The 25941-nt window shown below is 39.4% G+C and overlaps 2 protein-coding genes across 2 annotated transcripts in view; one reads left to right on the top strand and one right to left on the bottom strand.

Moving 5' to 3' along the window:
- GTF3C3 (general transcription factor IIIC subunit 3) overlaps positions 1–4430 on the top strand; it is a 34771-nt gene extending 30341 nt beyond the window's left edge. Inside the window, exons 17-18 of the mRNA XM_003907757.5 lie at positions 1991–2143; positions 3707–4430. Of these exons, the coding sequence (XP_003907806.1) occupies positions 1991–2143; positions 3707–3829 (276 nt within the window). The 3' untranslated portion in view covers positions 3830–4430. The remainder of the gene's footprint in view (positions 1–1990; positions 2144–3706) is intronic.
- Positions 1–25941, bottom strand: part of CCDC150 (coiled-coil domain containing 150) — a 139901-nt gene that overhangs the window by 13113 nt on the left and 100847 nt on the right. The window contains exon 27 of the transcript XR_001893503.3: positions 6146–6357. The gene's annotated coding sequence lies outside the window, so the exon portion shown is untranslated. The remainder of the gene's footprint in view (positions 1–6145; positions 6358–25941) is intronic.

The following is a 25941-nucleotide window of genomic DNA, read 5'->3' as shown; positions in this document are numbered from 1 at the left end:
GAGGTAATCAGTATATGGAAGTTCATTGGACTAATCTCTTTTGTGTATGTTAAACATTTTCCATAAAAATTTCTGAGAAGCAGATTTTATTGTAAATAGCGTCGTTTCTGAAACTGTTCTCTTATTTTTCTTTCTTCCTGCTACAAGACTATAGTTTTCTGTTACACTACCTAAAAAAAATTTTTTTTATGGTTTATTATCTTTCTTACCTTTATATTGTATTAAAAGTAAAATCATTCATGTTTCCTCACTTCTACCTTTATTTAATATTATATAGACAGTAAGTACATTGGGCCCTTTAGTGATTAATTTGATTTAAATGTTTGAAATATAACAAAATGTTGGAAATGTAACATAATGTCAAAATAACTCTTTTCTTTTCCATTTAAACTGTGTGTTTTTGGCTGGGCACGGTGGCTTACACCTGTAATCCCTGCACTTTGGGTGGCCGAGGTGGGTGGATCATTTGTGGTCAGGAGTTTGAGACCAGCCTGGCCAATATGGTGAAACTTGGTCTCTACTAAAAATACAAAAATGAGCCAGGTGTGGTGGCATGTGCCTGTAATCCCAGCTACTCAGGAGGGTCAGGCAGGAGAATCACTTGAACCCAGGAGGTGGAGGTTGTAGTGAGCTGAGATCGCACCACTGCACTCCTGTGTGATAGAGCAAGACTCCATCTGGGAGAACAGAACAGAATAGAACAATAGAATTTGTTTTGCAGTTTTTAAATTTGATAATTCACCGTATCTATAAAATAAAGTGGTTGCCCACATTGTCTAGTTTTTAAAATCACTAAATATTATTTGAATAGTCTTTCAGATTATCCCCTTGAATTTGTTAAACATTTCTTAAAGAGCAGCAAGTAATTCCATTATTGTATTAGAGGACCTAGAGGTTCATTTGCATTACAACAATTCATCTGAGATTCCTATTCCTTTTTTCCTCATATTTTTGTCTTTAAATTTGTCTTGTCATTTTTAACTATGAAGACTTGATATTTCTTTGCAATTAACAAATAGTCTGCTGGTACTTAAGAGAGCTGTGTGTTTCAGTGGAATAGAGGTCGTAGTCACACAAATAGGTTATTTTATTATGCAGAAAGTATGATTTGTATACTGACCACGAGTATTACTACCCCTAAATAATTCATTTTTATTATTTACCTATTTATAAAGGAAAATTTGTGACCACTTAACTATATAGCAGATCTAGAGAATAATTTTATATTCTATATTCATAAATTAGTTGATTTATTCTTAATTATCTGGTCATATATTTGATTACTCAGGACTCTTGGACCTTTGCAATTTGTAATTTCAGTGGATGATAAAAGCGGAAGCTGTATTAAAAGGGAAAGTGAATATGAGAAGAGGTAAAGAAACAAGTTGTTTTTTGGACTGTGTGACCCACAGGGAGTCAGCGTCATTGTAGCTGTGCTCTGAAATAGTTTCTCCATAAATCTTTGACTCAGAAGCTTTCAGGAGAAAAAAATCCAGTTTTTTAGGTTAAGAGGTTATTAAAGTCCTGAGAAGTAACTTATAAAAGGTAAAATTTACCCTAAAATGTTAAGTATACTCAAGTGAATTTGCTCTGAGAGGAAACCTTTGTACATTATCATTATTTTATATCTTGCTCAAGCTTTTAGGCATCAATCTCACATCAAAAAGTTTATTGGCCTATAACAGCACAAGCCAACTTGAAATTATTTTTTAAAAGTTTTGTGTACTTGTAGATTATGAATCTCTGGTAGCTAGTTGTAACGTTTGGCTTTGTTTTCTGTGAATATTTATCCCTGGCTAAAAAAATTCTTACATCTTCAAAAGAGCTATAATGTTGACACCTAACTATACTGTAATACTACACAGTAATAGGACACTAAGCAGATATGTTTTTAAAAAATATTTGTATTTTCAGCACCTGGTAATGCAGTGGTCTAGTACGTCGTTGTCAAATCAGTGAAATATTGAATTATCTTTCTCTTTTTGGTTAGGGCTTTTCCTTTCTTAATCGATACCTCAGTTTACGTGGGCCCTGCCAGGAATCATTCTACAATTTGGGCCGTGGCCTTCATCAGTTGGGGCTGATTCATCTTGCAATCCACTATTATCAGAAGGCCCTGGAGCTCCCTCCACTTGTGGTAGAGGTATTGTACATTTTTAAAACTGAGACACTTCATCTGTCTGTAGATAAGTGCAGTTAGCTAATTCCAGACAGTAAATAATAGTTTCTATATTAAAATGTATTTTCTCTTATTCAGTACATTTATGTAATTATGTTCAGCAACAGTTAGATCTTTCACATCTGAGCCTCAAGACTTGACCAGAAACCATGTGAACATATACAGCTTGTGGCTGTGAGCATTTTAGTTCCCAAGGTAGTTCCTATGCTTTACAGACAGGAACTGGTAGACATAAAGTCTGAATATTGAAGAATATTGTGACTGTTTCCAAGTGTAACTCACATGTTTCTTTATAAAGATGAAAGACCAGTATTAATGTAGTTTATTTTTAAGATAGGGTAGTGTAGTGTTGCCAGTACTATGATCTATGTTTAAAGTCTGATTTTTATTTTAAATCCTGAAATAGGTTAATTTTTAAATATATTTTAACATAGCACTGTATTAGAAAAAACTTTAAAAACTCATAATCCCTGTATTCCCTCACAATTGTTTTCTATTACTGTTCAAACAAATGAATATATATTTTTATACTGATGCTGTTTTTATATATATACTATTTACGTATTGTATACATATTTATATATGTATGTCATACATATTTTATATTTATATATGCATATGTATATGTATAAATAGGTATATATGCATATTCATATATACATATTTTTTTATATGTATAAAAACACTATTGTTTGTTTACTCACACCATTTATTCATCTTTGCATTTAATACTCTAGCCCTGTCAATATTACTTGAGGCAGTTTTTCAAATACACCTAAGAGGTTGTTTATTAAAGGTTGTTTTATACAGTGTTATTTCATAAATATTGTTAAATCTTGTTACTTGAGCTTTATAGGTATCATTTTTAATTGTTGCAGATTTTTTTTTTAGTTGACTCAAAGTTTTTGTATTGGGGAAGATTAGAAACATAGGTCTGATCTATTCCATTGAATTCATTGCTTTGTTACATATGTGGGAAAAACTATAATACCCCTGAGGTAATATTGTAGTCAATTTGTTGTATCCCTCCTAAACCTACACTTTATATGCCTTTCCATAATAGCATAGGAATTTTTTCCCATCTGGTCATTGGTGTTCATTTAATATTATGTTATTTTTACACAGAGAAGTTTTTTATGAAGTCATACATATCTTTCCCTTTATAGTTGCTACTTTCGCTATCATGAAAATGACCTTTCCTACTCAAGATTATATTATCCCATTGTATTTTTTCTTTTATGGATTTTTTTTTTTTTTAACTCTTAAATCCAAAATTCATTTGGCGTTTATTCTGCTGTAGTTTGTGGGTGAGACTTTAAATTACTGGCTAGACAGTTAAAAATATTTGATAATAACTGTTAACTGAATCAGCATTGATCCAAGGTATATGCATAGTTTTATAATTTTTTTTAGTATATGAGCTTTAATAGCTTTTGAAAACTTACACTTATAACTATTAATTTGCCATAAAATTGTCCTGATTGACAGTTGGAAATATTAAACATAAGGGTATCTTTTTCTCCCTAGGGCATAGAAGTTGACCAGTTAGACTTACGAAGAGATATTGCCTACAACTTGTCTCTCATTTATCAGAGCAGTGGGAATACCGGAATGGCTCAAAGGCTTCTGTATACCTATTGTTCTATATAAAGCACCGCAACTGAGAATGGAGTAATGGCAGCTGCTGTGTGAGGACCAGTATCTTCTGTCTCAGGGCTTATTATTCGTAACTCCAAAACAGAAATGACAATTTCAGAATTACCTAACACTGTATTTATTTTTAATATGTAATAATTATCTTGTGGTATATATGCAAAATTATTCCTACAAAAATTTGTATATTCTGTCATTTTCCTTTCGCATTCTATAGTGAAATTGTTCCCAATGCTGAAATGGACATATAAGCCTTTGAGCTAGCTTGCAGTTGAATACACTATTTTTAACTCACTTTAGCTTTGTATTTAATACTATAGCTCTGTCAGTATCACATGAGGCAGTTTTTCAAATACGTATAAACAGAGGTTGTTTATTATTAAGGGGAAGACAAAGTGGGACTCTTGATGATGTCATGACCATGATAACTAAGCACCTAAGAAAATTATTTAAAATAGTTATGTCGTAGGTGGGAGACAAATAATTTAGTCTTTTACTTTTCACCTGCATGTATCTTAGCTACCTCAACTGAAACATGGGATGCTGGGCTTAATTCAAAACATATTGCTCCAAGGCAAATAAAAAAATGCTTCATCTATATTTGTGGTTGATGAAAAAATAGAGAAGAGCTTGTTCAATAACAGGACATGGCTTCCATTTCAAGATCACAAAGAATATAAGACTGGGCAAGTAGTATATGTGGAATAAAGGACATACTCCTGAGTAAAAATACGACATAAAAGCCTTTTACTCATCTCCACTATTACATGTTTTTGAATTTAAGTTAACCATACTTTTTAGATATACTGTTAGCTTAATAACAATTTTTTTTTTTTTTTGAGACAGAGTCTCGCTCTGTTGCCCAGGCTGGAGTGCAGTGGCCGGATCTCAGCTCACTGCAAGCTCCGCCTTCTGGGTTTACGCCATTCTCCTGCCTCAGCCTCCCGAGTAGCTGGGACTACAGGCGCCTGCCACCTCGCCCGGCTAGTTTTTTGTATTTTTAGTGGAGACGGGGTTTCACCGTGTTAGCCAGGATGGTCTCGATCTCCTGACCTCGTGATCCGCCTGTCTCAGCCTCCCAAAGTGCTGGGATTACAGGCTTGAGCCACCGCGCCCGGCCAATAACAACTTTTTAGGGGAAAATAAAAGCTGTAATTAGTGTGCATATGGGTTAGTAACAGCCAGCCCAACTGTGGCAGGGAAACAAGTAGAGGCTTAGGATCAAATAAAATAGGGACTTATTAGGAATTCTTACCACTGTTCCTACTGTACACAAAACTTTCTAGTGCAGAATTTGTATGTAATAAGTATATTGTGTACTCTGTGTGTATAATTTAAATACATTTTATTTTTATAATTAAGGTTAATTGTTTCACATGCTTTTTTTTACTTCATGCCATTTACAGGTAATGGTAGAGGTAACAGATACAGTAATAAGTTAGACTAGTGTGTTGGAATTCTGTGGAACTGAGCATTCTGTGCTCTGAGTTTCTCTCTTAAATTAGCTCACTGGACTGTATGTAGCTCCAGTGTCTACTAAATAGCCTTGGAGGAAATAATAAGTCTCCCTAAGGAAAAATTTAAAAAAAAGCTGATATTGCATAGGTTTGTTTAGCTTTTAAAATCATAGCTACCATTTGCTGAGTTTTTACTCTGCTACTATATGCTAAGTACTGTGCTAAACACTTTGGATATGTTATCTCTGTTTCTCTCAGGGAACTGCAAGGTAGGTGTTGTTATTGATATTGTCATCACCACCTTATATCTAGAGATTAAATAGCATGTTCCAAGATCACTAGCAACCTCCTCCTTGCTCAGATTTTTCTTCAGAAGAACACAGTTGCTGCAGTTCAGAGTAACAACAAACATTAAGTTTTTTTTTTTCTTTGAGACGGAGTCTGGCTCTGTCTCCAGGCTGGAGTCCAGTGGCACGAAATCAGCTCACTGCAAGCTCCGCCTCCCGGGTTCAAGCGATTCTCCTGCCTCAGCCTCCCAAGTAGCTGGGACTACAGGTGCCCACCACTGTGCCTAGCTAACTTTTGTATTTTTAGTAGAGACAGGGTTTCACCATGTTGGCCAGGATGGTCTCGATCTCTTGACCTCGTGATTCGCCTGCCTCAGCCTCCCAAAGTGCTGGGATTACAGGTGTGAGCCACTGCTTCCAGCCAAGTATAAGCTTATTTTAGAAAGAAAAAAGACACTGGCAGTGTTTCTGTCTTCCAGGCCTTCAGCCCATCAAAACCCCTGTATAAAAACATCTTTTGGGGTATCTTTTTAAAAGCTCATATTCATTCTCTTACCTACCATCCTCACCTTAGCAGTGGGGTCCTGGTACCTGTTTCACGCACTGAGATTCCGCTGCTCCTGTGTGGTCACAGTTGATCGAGGAGGGAGTCTGCTCCTGAATCAATCTGGGCCAATCAGGAGTTTCCTCCCTCCTTCCCTGGGAATTTCAGACTTGAAATAGAACCTTCATGTGGGGCCAGAACTTCAGAACAATTAGGCCAACTAGCAGTTAACCCGTTCTGTTGGAAAGAAAAAAAAAAGTGAGATGTATGCATTAAGAGAAGTAAAGATGAGCGAAGGAGAGAGTTCTCTGAAGTCCCAGAGATTTCCAGTTTTCAGTTCTATCCTAAGGCCAGATGCCTTCTTACCCTTAGATTCGTTCTAGAAGATAGCCTTGATTCTATTATAGTTTCCACTTTAATATTTACACCAGCTTGGGTTTTTCTGTTAAATGCACACACAAAAAAATTTGAACTGATCCACCACCATTCTATCTTTTAATTTAGCATTACTGCTTTCTAGCTATTTTCATAGGAAGAAAGAGTATAAAGCAAACAGAAATGAATATAAAATTTGTTGCTGAATTATAAGTAGAGTCACAAAGTCTAATCCACAATAAACAGGCTTTTCAAAATCGTTCAGAGCAAGAACAGGAGGAGTGTTCTGCTGTGGTGTTGTAACGCTAATAGTATTATAATACTATAGTTAGTACTGAAAGAACGTATACTCCAACATAACACTGAACACGGTAGGAAAGGAGTTAATGGCCAAGATAGTGGGTGAGGATATGGGTAAGGGGGGACTAGAAATGAACTATATCTCCAGGTCTATAGCCCTATACTAATGGCTATGGTATGAAACTGCAAATTATAATTTTGAGGCATTCTCAGAAGAAAATGATCAAATGAACTGAATTTTTTTTTTTTTTTTTTTTTTGAGACGGAGTCTCGCTCTGTCGCCCAGGCTGGAGTGCAGTGGCGCAATCTCGGCTCACTGCAAGCTCCACCTCCCGGGCTCACGCCATTCTCCCGCCTCAGCCTCCGAGTAGCTGGGACTACAGGCGCCCGCCACCACGCCAGGCTAGTTTTTTTTTTTGTATTTTTAGTAGAGACGGGGTTTCACCATGTTAGCCAGGATGGTCTCGATCTCCTGACCTCGTGATCCACCCGCCTCGGCCTCCCAAAGTGCTGGAACTGAATTTTTTAAGTGGGCAAAAGGTGGATTCTGGAAACCACTTGGGCATGTTAGTCCTGGCATGATTCCAGCCATCTGTGTGCTCTCAGGAGAAGTGATGTTCCTTAGGATACTTACTCTTCCTTCCAAGCAAAAAGGCCAGCTGCCTTCTCACCCTTGGATTCATTGTATAAGAAATCCTTGATTCTATAATAACTTCCACTTCAATATTCTGGAAATATACTTTTTGCTTGGTACTAGACTGGTGGTTCTGAGGACTACCTTACTTTTTATGTATCTGGGTTTCAGCAGAGTCTGTGAGGAAGACTGCTGTGATATGCTTGTGGATTGAATGGGAGTGTGGCTGGTTCTTCAGCTGGTAGAATGACCGAACTCAAAGAATGCATGTTGACAGACTGATGTAGACTGGAGACAAACTGCAAATGACATGCTGCCGTGTTCATTAACATTAACAACTTAGGTGAAAATATAAGGAGTGGTCAAATTTGCATGGAGGGAAGCTAGAAGTTATAATAAATGCCAATACTAATTAATTAATGAAAAATCTCAACAATGTTATTAAATTGAACTGGGGTCTGCTTGCCCAGCATAGTAAGGCCAAACATCTATGCCAAGGTTTTCAGCAGGAGAAAGGAGGGCATTTATTTGTAGGCACCTTGAAGCAAGGAGAATTGGGCAGTTTATGCTTAGGACCTGACCTCTCCAGTGGCTCATAAGGAAGGGTTTTTAAAGGCCAGGGTACATTTTAAGAAAGCAAGAGTTAGAGGCAAAATTGTAAATTAATACATGGAGGTTCTATAATACATTGGTTTGGCCTCAAAGGGTGGGATATCTTGAAGTGGGGGCTTATAGGTAACAGATTTAAAGATTTTTTTGATTTGTAATTGGTTAAGGAAGAGAAGCTTTATTTAAAATTTTGGGGTCATCAGAAAAGAATGTTAGCCCTGGCTCGTGGGCGTGACTTCTTTTAGGCCTTTCAGGAAGAAACTCAGAGCAAGGAGTGGCAGCATTTAATCTTCAGTTCTCCCTTATTAGAGGTTTATGTGTCAGTGGATCCACTTGGTGGCGGGTCTGGTTTTTTGAAAAACAACTCAGGGACATATAAGATGCTCTTTTTAGTTTTTATAGAGACCCAAACCATCCAGTGACTAATTTTTTTGGCTATTGTTTTAAGTTACTATCTTTTTGTTACGTTATTTTTTAGGGATAGTTAGGCATCTGGAATTTTTTTTGAAGGAATTCAATATTTTAAGAAAATTTTGTTTGGTGCAGGGACAGGCTCTAGGCCCCTAAGAGGGGTTCCTGTTCCATCTCAAAAGTAACACAGTTACTTTTATCTCCCAAATCCAAAAACCAGCAAAACACAGCAAACAAAAAAGACAGTATAAACTCCAGGTCAAAAAGAGTAAGAGATAACAGGGAGATGACAAAATAATTTTTAGAAACTAGGAAGCAAATGGGCAATTGGTAACTAAATAAACTATGGAAAAATGAAAGCTAAATGCCCATAGGAGGTGGTAGGGAGAGGGGCAGAAGCAATCTGATTCAAGACCTTAAAGCTCGTCCACTAGGTGCCTCCAAACGCAGGTGAAGTGTGGTCAAAAATGGGAGCAGTGGCAAGGCTGTTAAGCTGCAGTGAGACCCTCTAGTTACCCTTTTCACCTAAGGAAACTCTGTCCCACTCCCTCATGGCACACTGGTGGTCTGTTTTCTGGAGTTGTTGAATCAGGACCCCTGGATTCGGGAATACCAGGCAGAGATGAAGGCCAGAGTGTTATACTGAAAGCAGAGGATTAAGTGGAAGTCTACACACGGAGCAGCAAGATGCCCAGCTGCCTTTTCCTTAGCTCCTAGAAAACCGGCATCTATTTAACATCCTCTGAGCAGGAAGTTAAAGGGTTCCTTTCTGAGAAATCCTGTCCAAGAAAAAAAAGCTTATATATACTGGCAGTTTGAAGGTTCTCAATGAAACGGCCCATCCTGGCCAGAGAAGCCCACCTGTGAACAAACCCCTCCCACTGCTGTCAGCTTGCTGGCACCTTGCTAGCAGCTTAGTGGACAGCTCACCATCATCAGACTACAGAGAAACGCTTCAGGAGTGGGAGAGATCCATATAAGCAATGGGAGGGGAGGAAGGAATGCAAAGGGAACAGAACTCGTGCAGGAAGTAGAAAAACAAAATGCAATTCATATCCCCAGGTAAGAAAATACCATACACATGAAACAAGAGGATGCTATTAAAAGGAAGGAATTCAAAGAATGAGAACATTATGAGATTTAAAATGTAATTGCAAAAATTAATGAAAATAGAATTTAAAGAGACAAAATGGAAAATTGAGAACATTTCAGATAAGAAAATTAAAGGTTATAAAAATCTAAATGAGTTCTTTGTGGCAGTTGCCATATCTTATAAATTCATGTACATTTCAATGTGTGTGACTGCTTGATTATAAATTATTCCAGTAGGAGGAACATACCCTGCAATGATTTTTTATATGCAGTAGATGGCAGTACATTTCTATAAATTTAGGACTGTAAAATTTAATTGTTGTAATATGCTTTGTCTAACTTTTAACATTTCAATAGAAAAAATCTCAGTCTCGCCCTCCATATTTGAGCAATCAGATCCATAAGCTCTGTTTGTGTGGCTCCCATCAGCATTGAAAGAAGGGCAGCTGGACCATAGTATGTGTTTCTTGCTGCCCATTTTTCAGCCTTAACCTAAACAAGTCTAGCAGGTATCAAGACAACCAGATGAAGCATGAAAAGTCTAATCACAACCCTGAAGATCATACTCCAAATTTATCCTCTTTGCAGTTCAGGTAAGTATGCTAATGTGAAGAGTGAGAGTTAGCAGGACCACTTGGCATTTTAGTAGACTGTCAAGCGTTTATATTCAGGGAGTTCAGGCAAGTGTAGAGGAGAAAGAGAAAGCCAATAAACAGATACTGTGGCCCAGTGACCTGCAACTGCATAAAAGAGGACAAGCAGTAGTCGATTGTGTTATAACTAGTTCCAAGGATGCCAAGCCTCTTATTTTTTTAAGAGATGGGGTTTTGCTCTGTAGCCCAGGCTGGAATGCAGTGGTACAATTACAGCTCAATGCAACCTAGTCCTCCCCAGCTCAGGTCATCCTCCCACCTCAGCCTCCCAAGTAGCCAGTATTACAGGCGTGCACCACCATGCCAAAAAACCAAGTACAAGATTCCTCCTCTCTTGGCAGGGCATCTCTGGGGGGGGGAAAAAAAAGGCAGCAGCCCCAGTCAGGGACTTACAGATAAAACCATCTCCCTGGGACAGAACACCTGGGGGAAGGGGCGGCTGTGGGCACAGCTTCAGCAGACTTAAATGTCCCTGCCTGACAGCTCCGAAGAGAGCAGCAGATCTCCCAGCACAGCATTTGAGCTCTGATAAGGGACAGACTGCCTCCTCAAGTGGCTTTCTGACCCCTGTGTATCCTGACTGGGAGACAACTCCCAGTAGGGACTGACAGACACCTCATACAGGAGAGCTCTGGCTGGCATCAGGTGTGTGCCCCTCTGGGACTAAGCTTCCAGAGGAAGGAACAGACAGCAATCTTTGCTGTTCTGCAACCTCTGCTGGTGATTCCCAGGCAAACAGGGTCTAGAGTGGACCTCCAGCAAAATCATCAGACCTGCAGCAGAGGGGCCTGACTGTTAGTAGGAAAGCTAACAAACAGAAAGGAATAGCATTAACATCAACAAAAAGGACGTCCACTCAGAGACCCCATCCAAAGGTCACCAACATCAAAGACTAAAGGTAGATAAATCCACAAAGATGGGGAGAAACCAGCGCAGAAAGGCTGAATATTCAAAAAACCAGAATGCCTCCTCTCCTCCAAAGGATCACAACTCCTTGCCAGCAAGGGAACAAAACTGGATGGAGAATGAGTTTGACGAATTGACAGAAGTAGGCTTCAGAAGGTAGGTAATAACAAACTCCTCCAAGCTAAAGGAGCATGTTCTAACCCAATGCAAGGAAGTTAAGAACCTTGAAAAAAGATTAGACAAATTGCTAACTAGAATGACCAGTTTAGAGAAGAACATAAATGACCTGATGGAGCTGAAAAACACAGCATGAGAACTTCGTGAAGCATACACAAGTATCAATAGCCGAATCGATCAAGCAGAAGAAAGGATATCAGAGATTGAAGATCAACTCAATGAAATAAAGCAAGAAGACAAGATTAGAGAAAAAAAAGTGAAAAGAAACGAACAAAGCCTCCAAGAAATATGGGACTATGTGAAAAGACCAAATCTACGTTTGACTGGTGTACCTGAAAGTGATGGGGAGAATGGAACCAAGTTGAAAAACACTCTTCAGGATATTATCCAGGAGAACTTCTCCAACCTCGCAAAGCAGGCCAACATTCAAATTCAGGAAATACAGAGAACACCACAAAGATACTACTCGAGAAGAGCAACCCCAAGACACATAATTGTCAGACTCACCAAGGTTGAAATGAAGGAAAAAATGTTAAGGGCAGCCAGAGAGAAAGGTCGGGTTAACCGCAAAGGGAAGCCCATCAAACTGACAGCAGATCTCTTTGCAGAAACCCTCCAAGCCAGAAGAGAGTAGGGGCCAATATACAACATTCTTAAAGGAAAGAATTTTCAACCTAGAATTTTATATCCAGCCAAGCTAAGCTTCATAAGTGAAGGATAAATAAAATCCTTTACAGACAAGCAAATGCTGAGAGATTTTGTCACCACCAGGCCTGCCTTACTAGAGCTCCTGAAGGAAGCACTAAACATGGAAAGGAACAACAGGTACCAGCCATTGCAAAAACATGTCAAAAGCTACCATTGACTTTCTTCACAGAATTGGAAACAACTACTTTAAAGTTCACATGGAACCAAAAAAGAGCCCACATAGGCAAGACAATTCTAAGCAAAAAGAACAAAGGTGAAGGCATCATGCTACCTGACTTCAAACTATATTACAAGGCTACAGTAACCAAAACAGCATCGTACTGGTACCAAAACAGATATGTAGACCAATGGAATAGAACAGAGGCCTCAGAAATAACACCACACATCTACAACCATCAGATGTTTGACAAACCTGACAAAAACAAGCAATGGGGAGAGGATTCTCCCCTATTTAATATAATGGTTTTGGGAAAACTGGCTAGCCATAGGCAGAAAGCTGAAACTGGATCCCTTCCTTACACCTTATACAAAAATTAACTCAAGATGGATTAAAGACTTAAACGTAAGACCTAAAACCATAAAAACTGTAGAAGAAAACTTAGGCAATACCATTCAGGACACAGGCATGGGCAAACACTTCATGCTAAAACACCAAAAGCAATGGCAACAAAAGCCAAAATAGACAAATGGGATCTAATTAAAGAGCTTCTGCACAGCAAAAGAAACTATCATCAGAGTGAGCGGGCAATCTACATAATGGGAGAAAATTTTTGCAATCTATCCATCTGACAAAGCACTAATATCCAGAACCTGCAAAGAACTTCAACAAATTTACAAGAAAAAAAGAACCCCATCAAAACGTGGGTGAAGGATATAAACAGGCAGTTCTCAAGAGAAAACATTTATGCAGCCAACAAACATATGAAAAAATGCTCATCATCACCATTATTAGAGAAATGCAAATTAAAACCACAATCAGATACCATCTCATGCCAGTTAGAATGGTGATCATTAAAAAGTCAGGAAAGAACAGATGCTGGAGACGATGTGGAGAAATAGGAACCTTTTACACTGTTGGTGGGAGTGTAAATTAGTTCAACCACTGTGGAAGACACTATGGCGATTCTTCAAGGATCTAGAACCAGAAATACCATTTGACCCAGCAATCCCTTTACTGGGTATATACCCAAAGGATTATAAATCATTCTACTATAAAGACACATGCACACCTATGTTTATTGTGGCACTGTTCACAATAGCAAAGACTTGGAACCAACCCAAATGCCCATCAATGATAGACCGGATAAAGAAAATGTGGTACATACACACCATGGAATACTATGCAGCTGTAAAAAAAGGATGAGTTCATGTCCTTTGCAGGGACATGGATGAAGCTGGAAACCACCATTCTCAGCAAACACAAGAACACAAAACCAAACACCGCATGTTCTCACTCATAAGTGGGAGCTGAACAATGAGAATATATGGACACAGGGAGGGAAACATCACACACCCGGGCCTGTTGGGGGGTAGGGAGCTAGGGGAGGGATGGTATTAGGAGAAATACCTAATGTAGATGATGGGTTGATGGGTGCAGCAAACCACCACGGCACATGTATACCTATGTAACAAACCTGCATGTTCTGCACATGTACCCCAGAACTTAAAGTATAAAAAAACAAAACAAACAACAACAACAAAAAAGTGCTCCAACTTTGTGCTGGGAGCAAGTATGATCACCTGTCAGGCCTTGGGGAAGCCAGCAAATCCCAGAGCAGCCTTGACCATTCATCTCAGCATACATTGCATATGTGTATTCTGCATGCCATGAAACAAAAAAGGTTGAAAAGCAATACCTTCGAGTCGCAGACTAAAGCCAGCTTTGGAATGAGTGAAAAACAATTCACATTAACTCTATCTCTAGGAAATATTTAAAGGCCAAAAATATCTTGATAATTTCAGCTGCTAAATAACAGGATAGTTTTTTTCCCCCTCTCCTCAACATCTTTTCCTATTCCCATTCTTTTCCTAGAAGGTCTCTTTGGTAAGCCCGAGAGACGAGATGGTAAGGTGTTAACACATTGAAGTTCTGCTGCAAGTATCAGTCAATGTTAACAATATAAAGGTCTGTCTGTCTTGCAGATAATTTACATGGAAAGGCCTAAAGTTTTCCTCCTAGGATGCACAGGACCTGTAGGAACCAAGTTAGCCTCTCCAGGGGAGAAAGAAACTGCATGCCTCATCATGTACACAGCCATAATTCCTGGATTGTAGGGTACATGCATTTGAGCACAGTACATGCTGCCAGAATGCCCTCCCAAATGGCTGTACCAATTGTGTGAGGATACCTGTTTCCCCATGCTTGCTTCAAACTTCTTATTTTTGTCCCAACTGATAAGTGAAAAATAATTGTTTCATTTGCATGCTGGTTAAGTTGAAATCTATCTTTTCATATATTTATAAACATTTTGGATTTTTTTTCTTCTCTGGATTGCTTTTGAGATTCTCTGCCAATTTTTTAAAAAACTGGGTCATATTTCTTATTGAATCATAGGCATTCTTATTCTAGTATTAAGCTTGTCACTTTTCACTTTATGTGTGGTGTCTTTAAGACTCAAGTTTTAGATTTTAGTATCATCAAGTTTATCAATTTTTTCCCCTTTTATGGCCAACATGAAACTTCAAAATAAAGTTGAATTGTGTTTAGAAAAGTAAGGAAGATCTTGGAAAGTCGAGTGGAGTTCTTAGGAGGATCTCAGAAGAAAGCAGACCAGCCTCATCTACATCTGAGCAACAAAACATAGAACAGGACCACTGAAATAGCCGATGTGGAAAGCTAACAGGGAAAGTGGGAGCTGGGGGCGCCTCAGAGACTAAGAGGCAGAGGTGGATTGTGAAGGATTTACAAGGTCCTCTGAGATGTTATTAGGATTAGAAGTACAAAAAGAGTACATGGCCTGTGGGCTTGGCTAAGCTTTATAGCAAGCTTTTGGCTTTCCCTTAATAATAAACCTAGTCTCATCAGGAAGCCAGAAGTCTTCTCACTGTGTCCGCTAGGGCTCGTCAAGAACTTACTTACCTTTACAAAAGCAGTGGAGGCGGGAAGAGTCAAGAGTGCTGCCAACTGCAGGCCATTTCAGGCAGCTCAAGAGGCAAAAGAAACTCAGGATGATTCTTGATTCCGATGCAAGGAGGCAAAGCTGAGACTTCAGAGAATCAGAGGAAACAACATAGGATAGCTCTGTTCAGCTACTCCAATGCCTCGGAGCAGTAGAGGCAGCAGTGATTTTAAAGGTGTGGGAAGAGGTGCTGGCACCTACATTGAAGGTAGAAATCAGAAACTTACAAGCCTCACCTAAGCTGGGAGAGAAATCCTATTTGGGTTTCCTTTGACAGGAATCATTATTATTGGTAGTAGATTCTACCTGTCCCAAGGCAACCTCTTTGGGTGCTGGAAAGGTACAGAAGTGCTGAGGGGCTGTCAGGAAATGGACCGGTGGCCCAGACTGAGCCAGGTCAACTCCACTCAACATTCAGCTCCAACTTCGCTTGGCTCCAAGCCCTAAAGCAACTTCAGGGAAGGAATGTGCTGCCAAGCTCCTTCAGGTGAGTACAGTTTTGGGACTCCTGTTTTGCTTTCAGTCAGGGGCCGCTCTCAGCTCCTAGAGGCCCCCTGCATATGTGGCTTCTTCCTCTTCAAGCCAGCAAGGGCACATGAAACCCTTGTGCTTTAAATCTCTCTCTCTTCTGCGTGCATCTGGAGAAAATTGCTTTTAAAGGGATTATGTGATTAGGTCAGGCCCACCAGGATAATATCCCTTTCTGAAAATTAACTGTGACATACAATCTAATTACGGGAGTAAAATCCATCACTTTCACAGTCTAGGGATGATGCAGGCATGTTCACCAGTGGGCAAAGAATCCTGGGGCCTCTCTTAGAATCCTGCCAACCACACCAATTCCTTGTCACCTTGCTTACTGTATTGGTTTCTCAATGTATGACAGTCTTTTGCCTTTGTAAATTCTTTTGATCTTTTGGCCTACTGACCTTGAGGATCTTTTGTCTTTGAAATTTAATACTTTTATCAGAATATGTCTGAAACTTGATCATTCAGTTTTTCCCAAGTATTAGGTTGGTGCAAAAGTAATCGCGGTTTTTGCTTTTTGTTTTTTTGAGACGGAGTCTCTCTTTGTCGCCCAGGCTGGAGTGCAGTGGCATGATCTCAGCTCACTGCAACCTCTGCCCCCTGGGTTCAAGCAGTCCTCCTGTCTCAGCCTCCTGAATAGCTGGGACTACAGGCGCCCGCCACCACGCCCGGCTGCTTTTTTGTATTTTTAGTAGAGATGGGGTTTCACCATGCTGGTCAGGCTGGTCTCAAACTCCTGACCTCAGATGATCCGCCCGCCTCAACCTCCCCAAGTGCTGGGATTACATGCGTCAGCCACTGCACCCGGCCTGCCATTACTTTTAATTGCAAAACTGCAACTACTTTTGCACCCCAACCTCATACTTGTTAAACACTTTAAATTTATAGGTTTTTTTTTCTTCTATTTTTAAAAGTGCTCTTGGAGTATAGTTTTAAACATTACCTCTGTTACCTTGCTTTAATTGTCTTCCTCAATAACACAAATATTGGAGTCTTCCATTCCATTACTTTTTCTCTAAACTTTTTTTATTTCTTCGTCATTTTCATTTTCTTGGCTGTTTTCCTGGCTTTTTCAATGACTGCTGCTTTTATCTCTGATTTCTGTCCACTTCTATCCTGTTTTTGAATTTGTTTCACAGTGTTTTTTCATATCCTCAAAGTTTGTCTGAATATATTTGTATGAAATGTTCACTTTCAGTTTCTTCTCCTTTGTAATTGTTTATTGGGGAATTTTTTTCCTAATTTGATATGAGGGAGTTTCATTTCTTGATTTTTGGCAGTAGCTCTGTATGAACTTTCCTCTTGTTCCTGTTTGTGATATTGGGCTGTTTATTAATATTTCGAGCTTGTCATGTCTTCTTCTGTGAATGTAGTAAAGTCCAGGTGTTCTCAAAAAAGTCCAGGTGTTTTTCCAGGTGAGAGAGTGAGTGAGAGAGAGAGAGAGAGAGAGAGAGAGAGAGAGAGTTTTGGTGATTGTGGGAAGGGTTATGAGTTCTTTGATTTTATGCTTCTCTTTTTTCTTGCTAAGCCCTCTTTTCTTTTACTTTTTTCCCTTTCCCTTTAACAATCCAATTGCCAAAAGGGGCTTTCTCCCTTTCTTTTTGCCTTTTCAGAAGCTATGCCCTTTGCCTTTAAATCATGCCTGCATCTTTAAATCCTGTGTATCCTAAAGAAGTTCCTTCCCTGTAGTTCATGCTGTCATCTGCCTGGACACTTTTTTTTTTTTTTTTTTTTTTTTAGTATTTCCAGACTTAGGGTGCATTTAGTCTTTGTGGTGGTGGTTTCAGATCAACCTTGGACCCCCGCACTAGCTTCCTTTTTCTGTAGTCCCTACAGTTTTTCTTGCTCTGCCTTTGTTTGCTACCTTGTGGTGAGGTGAGGGTTGGGCAGAAGTACTCATATGAGAGAGCGTGGAGAGGGGTTTGGTGATTTTTCTCTTTTCACTTGGATATTTTGAAGATTTGGCATTGTTCATCTTCATATATGCTGAGGGTGTGGTTTTTATGCAGAACTGACTTTTCCTGTCTTGTTGCATATTGCTGGTGGAGGAAATACTGAGAGGTAGGTAGCTATGCAGCTGCCATTGTCTGTAGCTACCTGGAAGGTCCTACATTTAGGTTATTAAAGAATCAGTTTTTAAAACCTTCAGGAAGAACTTGACAGCTTGCGGGTATCTTATATAAAAGCTCTAGAGGAAAAGGGGTGTCAGAATCAGAGAAGAACCCAGCACCAGCTCAGAGCTCTCTGGCTGCAACATTAATAAAATTCAACAGTGACCACCTTGGTGTATTTTCTCTACCTACAATCTTTTGACTGTTGGGCATCTGTGGTTTTGGTCTGGCCTAACACCATTTCCCCTTTTTTATGCGAACATCACCTTGATTTGCTTTGGAAAACCATCTTCAGTTTCAGAGATGGAACATGGCACCCAGGCCCAGCATCAGTGCATAATCCATCTTTCAAGTCACAGTGATTGGTTGACAGTAGGCATATGACCAGTCCAATGAGACTCAATATTATTAGAACTAAAAAAAAAAAAAAAAAAAAAAAAAAAGCTGTCTTTCTGTTGAGGTTGGTAAACAGAAAATATTCCATAGTCTATTTTAGCCTGCTATGCACTCTACATTGTTTCTGACCATTTATAAAAGGGCTTACAATTAGAAACTGATTTATAAATCTCTATTGTCTAAAGAAGTCCAAGGCAGGGAACACAGGATCACATGGTATAGTGCCAGCTTAAGCCCTTTTGCTCGATGACATGACTGATCACCAGATAAAAGCCAGAATAAATGCTCTTGAGAAGAGCGACGCCAAATGTTAAATAGTTGGCAAATGTCTTAGCAGTTTTGCCCTTCTTTCATATAGTACTCTGGGGTAGACCCAAGAGATTAAGTAAAGAAAGCCTTATCCTCTCTTTTTGTTAATGGGTCTAAATCTAAATTTGAGAGTGCCGTAAGAAAAAAGTAAATTGAAACGTTAAACTGTTTTAGAAAACATCTAATATGTGAACAAATGTTTTTGGGTAGCCTTAAGAAGTATACAAGCTAGAAATCAATATGACTTATGGTTCTTTATATAAAACTGACCTCTGACATAAACACTAGACCAGAAAGTCTCCTGTTAAGAACTGAAAGACTATTGAAGAAACCAGAAGATAGTGTAAGTAAAAGGATCACTGAAAGAACAATGGTCTAATACTGCCTCAGAAACTGAAGGATACCTATCCAAAATCTGTCTAATGATGCCACTCCAAGGGAGACATTAGTTCACAACAGCTCCTTCTCCTTTCTCCACACTCGCAAGTAGAACAATACAGCATTCTCGTCGATCTTAGTGTCATCTACAATTAATCCCACCACTATGGAACATCGGATCCTTCAGAGAGAAACTTCAAAGTTGTCTAAAATGAAAAAAGGCAAACTGACTTATGAGAGATTTTGTCTTAAAATCAACTGTTTATGACAGATAATAGATAATAGAAAAAGATAAAAGGTAAATTTTAGAATGCAAAATGATTATAAAAGCTTGAGGGGAAATGAACTTTACTTGCTTTGGTTTCCTAGAAACAATAAAAAAAAATGAGAAATTATAATACTAAGTCCCAATCTGTAGCTGATACTTTGGGATCAGTCAGGACAATACCCTTATATTCTCTGTGACACCTATAGATTGCATATATAACTCCAGCTCTTACATATGATCAGAGTATAGCTGATATGACATTAGAATACACCACGAATCTCACTAAATACCTCAAGCAACTACCAGAGAAACAGCTATGGTACAAGGGCAAAAGACTCCACAGACAGATTCACTGGAGCAAAGTCAAGTACAGTACAGATGGATTCTTCCTAGATTTTCATAAATCTCTTTTTTTTACAAACATGAAAAGGTTAGGCCATGCTCGGGGTGTTAACTCAACACCACCACACACTTACAAGAAGCACTGCCTATCCCTTAATTCAGTGGCCATGGCTTGGCCTCCTTGCCTCAGAACAATGAGTACACTCAAAAGATTAGTCAAAGCATCTACAAATCTTGTATTATGATCGAGATCCTAATTAAGATTTTTAAGAAATCTGTTCTTACCATGTGGTAAATAAGTCTGTATTGCTAAAGAAAGCCACTCATCATTTTTCTACTAATTACATAATTATGAATTAATGTCACTGCAGTCATGTGCTGCATGATGACATTTCATTCAATGACAGACTGCATATATGACCATAGTCCCATTAGATGACAATACTGTATTTCTACTGTACCTTTTATACATTTAGATACACAAATACTATTGCATAACAAATACTTACAGTACTCAGTACAGTAACAGGTTTGTAGCCTAAGAGCAATAGAATATGCTATGCAGCTAGGTGTGTAGTAGGCTACACCATCTAGGTTTGTGTGAGTACATGCTATGGTGTGTGCCCAATGACACAATTACCTAAGGACACATTTCTCAGAACATATCCCTGTCATCAAGCAGCATATGACTGTAACTTTCCCATAATACCATCCACTGGCATAATACTTTGAACATATAGAATACAGTTATAATGATAATGTCTTCTTAATGTCTTTGTTTACGAATTCTAACATCTGTGTTAGTTCTGGGTCAATTTTGATTGATTTCTCTTTATGGGCCATATTTTCCTGCTTCTTTGCATGCCTAGTAGTTATGGGCTGGATGCCAGACACTGTGATTTTGCCTTGATGAATGCCATCTATTTTAGTATTCCTGTAAATATTCTTAAGCTTTGTCCTGGACACAGTTACTTGGAAACAGATCATTTGGGGTCTTTTAAGATTCATTAGGTGAGACGAGAGCAGTGTTCACTGAGGGCTAACTGTTCTCTACTACTGAGATAAGATCCTTCTGTATACTCTACCCAATGAGGTTTCCAATTCTGGCAGGTGGGAACTGGCAGTATATTTTTGTACCAGGTATCATTACCGCTAACCCTTGTGGATAATTCTTTCTCCAGCCTTAGATGGTTTCCTCACATGCATGTGCTGACCAGAACTACTCTGAATACTCTAAGAGAACCTCTGCAGATATCTGAAAATGTCCCCTCTGTCCAGCTCTCCTTTCTGGTCTCTGTCCTGGTACTCTAGCCACTTCTGTCTCTCTGGAATCTCAGCTCCAGCTCTTAACTCAGGGGACCTGCTGGGACCCAACTTGATTTCTTCTCAATACACTGGGGCAATTGTAGAGCTTACTTCATTTGTTCCCTTTCTCTCAGGGATCACTGTTTCTTACTTCATGACTTCCAGTGTTCTTAAAAACCAATGTCTCCATATTTGTCTGTCTTTTGGTTGCTGTAGGTGGGAGGATAATCTGGTCCCTGTAACGCTATCGTGGTCGGAAGCAGAAGTCCTGGCTTAATAGCCTTAGCCCAGCAATTTTGTATTTCTTACTCAATGGAACAGAATTTCATTACAGTGTTTCAGTAATTCAAATGCATATTCATGTCCTGAACAGAACATATGCACACTTCAATACCAAATTCTGACTTAATATTGTTTGTTGATGAATCTTATATTAAAAAGAAAAAGGGACAAATCAGGCTGGTTATATAATGCCAACAAATATCTATTAAGGAATTTAATTCCTTACCAGGAGCCAAATTGTTTAAATGACTAAACTGTGGCCTTCGTAAGGCATGAAAAATTGTGAAAATAAAGAATGAATGTATGTTCTAGTAGCTACAATACTTTTAGAATAATTCACTCCTTTGAAATCCTAGAGAAACAAAGACATTTCTTAGTCTCAACCATCCTTTAAAAATGAACAATAAACATGAATTAATTGATGCCTTCAGAATACTTTGATCCTACTGCTGTCATAAAAGTAGAGGCCCACAATGGAAGTGAGTATATCATATTATAAACACTATGAACATAACACAGAAACACTTTAAATATATCATAGAAATACATTCGCAAATCAACACACTAAACAGGCTGTTCTAACTAAAGTCCTTACATAAAGACACCTTATACAAAAAGAAAAATAAACCCCAAATAACAAATCCATGGAAAAGTTCAAGGAATTCATCTGAAATACACGAAATTTTCCCCACTACCAAATTCTGTAAAGAAACACTAAGAATGATTGGGTTGTAAGATCCTTGATGATAAGATACAGTGAAACCAGAATGGCCACTCAGTAGCACAAGATAAAACTTCAATGGCAGAAGATGGAGTGGGGGCAAGATGGCCAATTAGAAGCAGCTGCAGTCTGCAGCGCTCATGGAAAAGAATGAAGGCAGTGAGTGAATTCAGCCCCTTCAACTGAAATATCCAGGTTCTTGCATTGGGACTAACTAGGCAACCAGCTCGACCCATGGGGAATGAAGAAAGCAGGGTAGGGTGATGGCTCGCCCAGGAGCAGCAGGGAGCCAAAGGAAACCCCACCCCAGCTAAGGGAAGCAGTGAGTGAGTGTGTGATCCCATCTGGCAAACCATTCTTCTCCCATAGATCTCTGCAACCAGCAGATCAGGAGATCCCCTCATAAGCCCTTGCCAACAGGGCCTTGCGACCAATACAGAGCTGTGTGGAGTCCTGGCAGAGCAGTCACTCCGGCACACACAGAGACCCAGGAGTTCTGCATACTCTGGCCCCAGGATCCTGGCAGGGGGATGACCTGTCAGTACATATCCCTAGGAAGGGGTCTGAATCCAGGGAGCCAAGCAGCATTGTTCTGTGGGCCCCACTTCCATGGCACCTCACAAGTGAAGACACACTGGCTTGGAATTCCAGCCAGCCAGCAGTGACAGGCTGAAGTTGGTCTGAGAAGGACCGTGTTGCTGGGGGCAGGGGCAGTTGCTACCTCTGCAGTTCAGTTGACTCAGCAGCTCCAGTCTGCTGACTCTGGAGAGTCCAGATGGTCTGGATGAGGAAGAGTCCCCCACAACACAGCAGAGCTGCACTAGCAAAAAACAGCCAGATTGCTTCTTTAAGAAGCGGGTCTGTGATGCTGTTCCTCCTGACTGGGTGACTCTTCACAAAAGGGGTCTCCAGATACCTCCTACAGGTGCTGTTCAAGCTGGCAACAGGTCAGTACCCCTCTGGGACAAAACTTCCAGAGGAAGGAACAGGCTGCCATCTTTGCTATTTCATAGCCTTCACTGGTGATACCTCCAGGTATGGGAAAAACTGAGGCAACTAGGCTCTGGAGTGGATCCCCAGCAAACCACAGCAGCCCTATGGAAGAGTAGACTGACTGTTAAAAGAAAAACGAACAGAAAACAACGACGACAACAAAAGACCCCACAAAAACCCCAAAGTTCAGCAACCTCAAAGATCGAAGGTAGATAAGCCCACAAAGATGAGAAAGAATCAACACAAAAATGCTGAAAACTCAAAAAGCCAGAGTGCCTTGTCTCCCCTAAATGGCTACAACACCTCTCCAGCAAGGGCACAGAACTGGGCTGATGAAGAAATGGTTGAATTGACAGAAGTAGATGTCAGAAGGTGGGTAATAACAAACTTCGCTAAGCTAAAGGAGCTTGTTCTAATACAATGCAAAGAAACTAAGAATCATGATAAAACAGTACAGCAGCTGACAGCCAGAATAGCCAGTTTAGAGAGGAGCATAACTGACCTGATGGAGCTGAAAAATACAACACAAGAACTTCACAATGCAATCAAAAGTGTCAACAGCAGAATAGACCAAGTGGAGGAAAGAATCTCAGAGCTTGAAGACTCTCTTTCTGAAATGAGACAGGCAGAGAGGAATAAAGAAAAAACGTTAAAGGGAATGAACAAAACAGGCCAGCATTCAAATTTGGGAACTGCAGAGGACCCCAGTAAGATACTTCATGAGATTAACCCCAAGACACATAATCATCAGATTCTCCAAGGTTGAAATGAAGGAAAAAATGTTAAGGGCAGCCAGAGAGAAAGGCCAGGTCACCTACAAAGGGAAGCCCATCAGACTAACAGTAGACCTCTCAGTGGAAGCCCTACAAGCCTAAAGAGATTGTGGGCCAATACTCAACATCCTTAACCCATTTATGCCTAGTGATCCATTACTGGAACGCTAAGCTTGTTGGAATTACTTATATCCTACTGCTCAAGGCCATTGGCAAGGTTTGATTTTTCACAAAAAAATTTTGCAACCTCCGGCATAAATGGGTTTAGAATTTCCAACTCAGAATTTCATATCCACCCAAAGTAAGCTTTATAAGTGAAGGAGAAATAAGATCCTTTTCAGACAAGCAAATGCTGAGGGAATTCATCACCACCAGGCCTGCCTTGCAAAAGCTCTATAAGGAAGCATTAAATATGGAAAGGAAACATCATTACCAGCAGTAAAAAAGCACACTGAAGTACACAGACCAGTGACACTATGAAGTAATAACATAAACAAGTCTGTAAAAGAACCAGCTAGCATCATGATGACAGGATCAAATTCACACAACAATAATAATCTTAAATGTAAATGGACTAAATGCCCCAATTAAAGACATAGAATGGCAAGCCAGATAATGAGCCAAGACTCATTAGTATGCTGTCTTCAACAGACCCATCTCACATTCAAAGACACAAATAGGTTGAGGTTAAGAGTTTGAAACCAGCCTGGCCAACTTGGTGAAACCCCGTCTCTACTAAAAATACAAAAAAACTAGGAGGGCATGGTGGTAGTTGCTTGTAATCCCAGCTACTTGGGAGCTGAGGCAGGAGAATCACTTGAGCCCGGGTGGTGGAGGCTGCAGTGAGCTGAGATCGCACCACTGCACTCCAGCCTGGACAACAGAGCGAGATTCCATCTCGAAAAACCAAAAACCAAAACCAAAACCAAACAAACAAAATAAACACATAGGTTCAAAATAAGGGGATAGAGGAAAATTTATCAAGCAAATGGAAGACAGTGGGGGGTCGTAACCCTAGTTTCTGACAAAACAGACTTTAAACCAACAAAGATCAAAAAAGACAAACAGGGGTATTATATAACAGTAAAGGGTTCAATTCAATAAGAAGAATCAACTATCCAAAATATATACGCACCCAATCCAGGAGCACCCAGATTCATAAAGCAAGTTCCTAGAGACCTACAAAGAGACTTAGACTCCCACATAATAATAGTGGGAGACTTTAACGCCCCACTGACAATATTAGATCACAGAGACACACAATTAACAAAGATATTTGGGACCTGAACTCAGCTCTGGATCAAATGGACCTGAAAGATATCTACAGAACTGTCCACCCAAAACCAACAGAATATACATTTTACTCATTGCCACATGGTACTTACTCTAAAATTGAACACATAATTGGAAGTAAAACACTCCTCAGCAAATGCAAAAGAACTGGAATTATAACAAAGTCTCTCAGACCCCAGCACAATCAAATTAGAACTCAAGGTTAAGAAATTCCCATAAAACCACACAACAATATGGATAGTGAACAGCCTGCTCCTGAATGACTCCTGGGTCAGTAATGAAATTAAGGCAGAAATCAAGAAGTTCTTTGAAACTAATGAGAACAAAGATACAACATACTAGAATTTCCAGGATGCAGCTAAAGCAGTATTAAGAGGGAAATTTATAGCACTAAAATGCCCACATCAAAACAATTAAAAAGATCTCAAGTTAATAGCCTAACATCACAACTAAAAGAACTGGAGAACCAAGAGCAAACAAACCCAAAAGCTAGCAGAAGACAAGAAATAACCAAGATCAGAGCTGAACTGAATGAGATAAGAGACATGAAAAACCCTTCAAAAAAAAAAAAAAAAATCAATGAATCCAGGAGCTGGTGTTTTGAAAAAATAGACTGCTGTTTAGATTAAAGAAGAAGAAAAGAGAGAAAAATCAAATAAATACAATCAGAAATGATAAGGAGGATATTACCAATGACCCCACAGAAATACCAACAACCATCAGAGATTACTATAAACATTTCTATGCACATAAACTAGAAAATCCAGAAGAAACAGATACATTTCTGGATATATACACCTTCCCAAGACTGAACCAGGAAGAAACTGAATTCTTGAACAGACTAACAACAAGTTCTGAAATTGAGGCAGTAATAAATAGCCTACCAACCAAAAAAAGCCCAGGACCAGATAGATTCACAGTAAATTCTACCAGAGCTACAAAGAGCTGCTACTATTTCTACTGAAATTATTCCCAAAAATTGAAAGGAGGGACTCCTCCCTAACTCATCAAATGAGGCCAGCATCATTCTGATACCAAAACCTGGCAGAGATACAACATAAAAAGAAAACTCCAAGCCAATATCCTTGATGAACATCAATGTAAAAATCCTGAAGAAAATACTGGCAAACCAAATCCA

This window comes from Papio anubis, chromosome 10 (genome assembly GCF_008728515.1).
Source record: "Papio anubis isolate 15944 chromosome 10, Panubis1.0, whole genome shotgun sequence".
NCBI lineage: Eukaryota > Metazoa > Chordata > Mammalia > Primates > Cercopithecidae > Papio > Papio anubis.
Note: the sequence above shows the minus strand (reverse complement) of the source record. Positions and strands in the feature narration are given on the sequence as shown.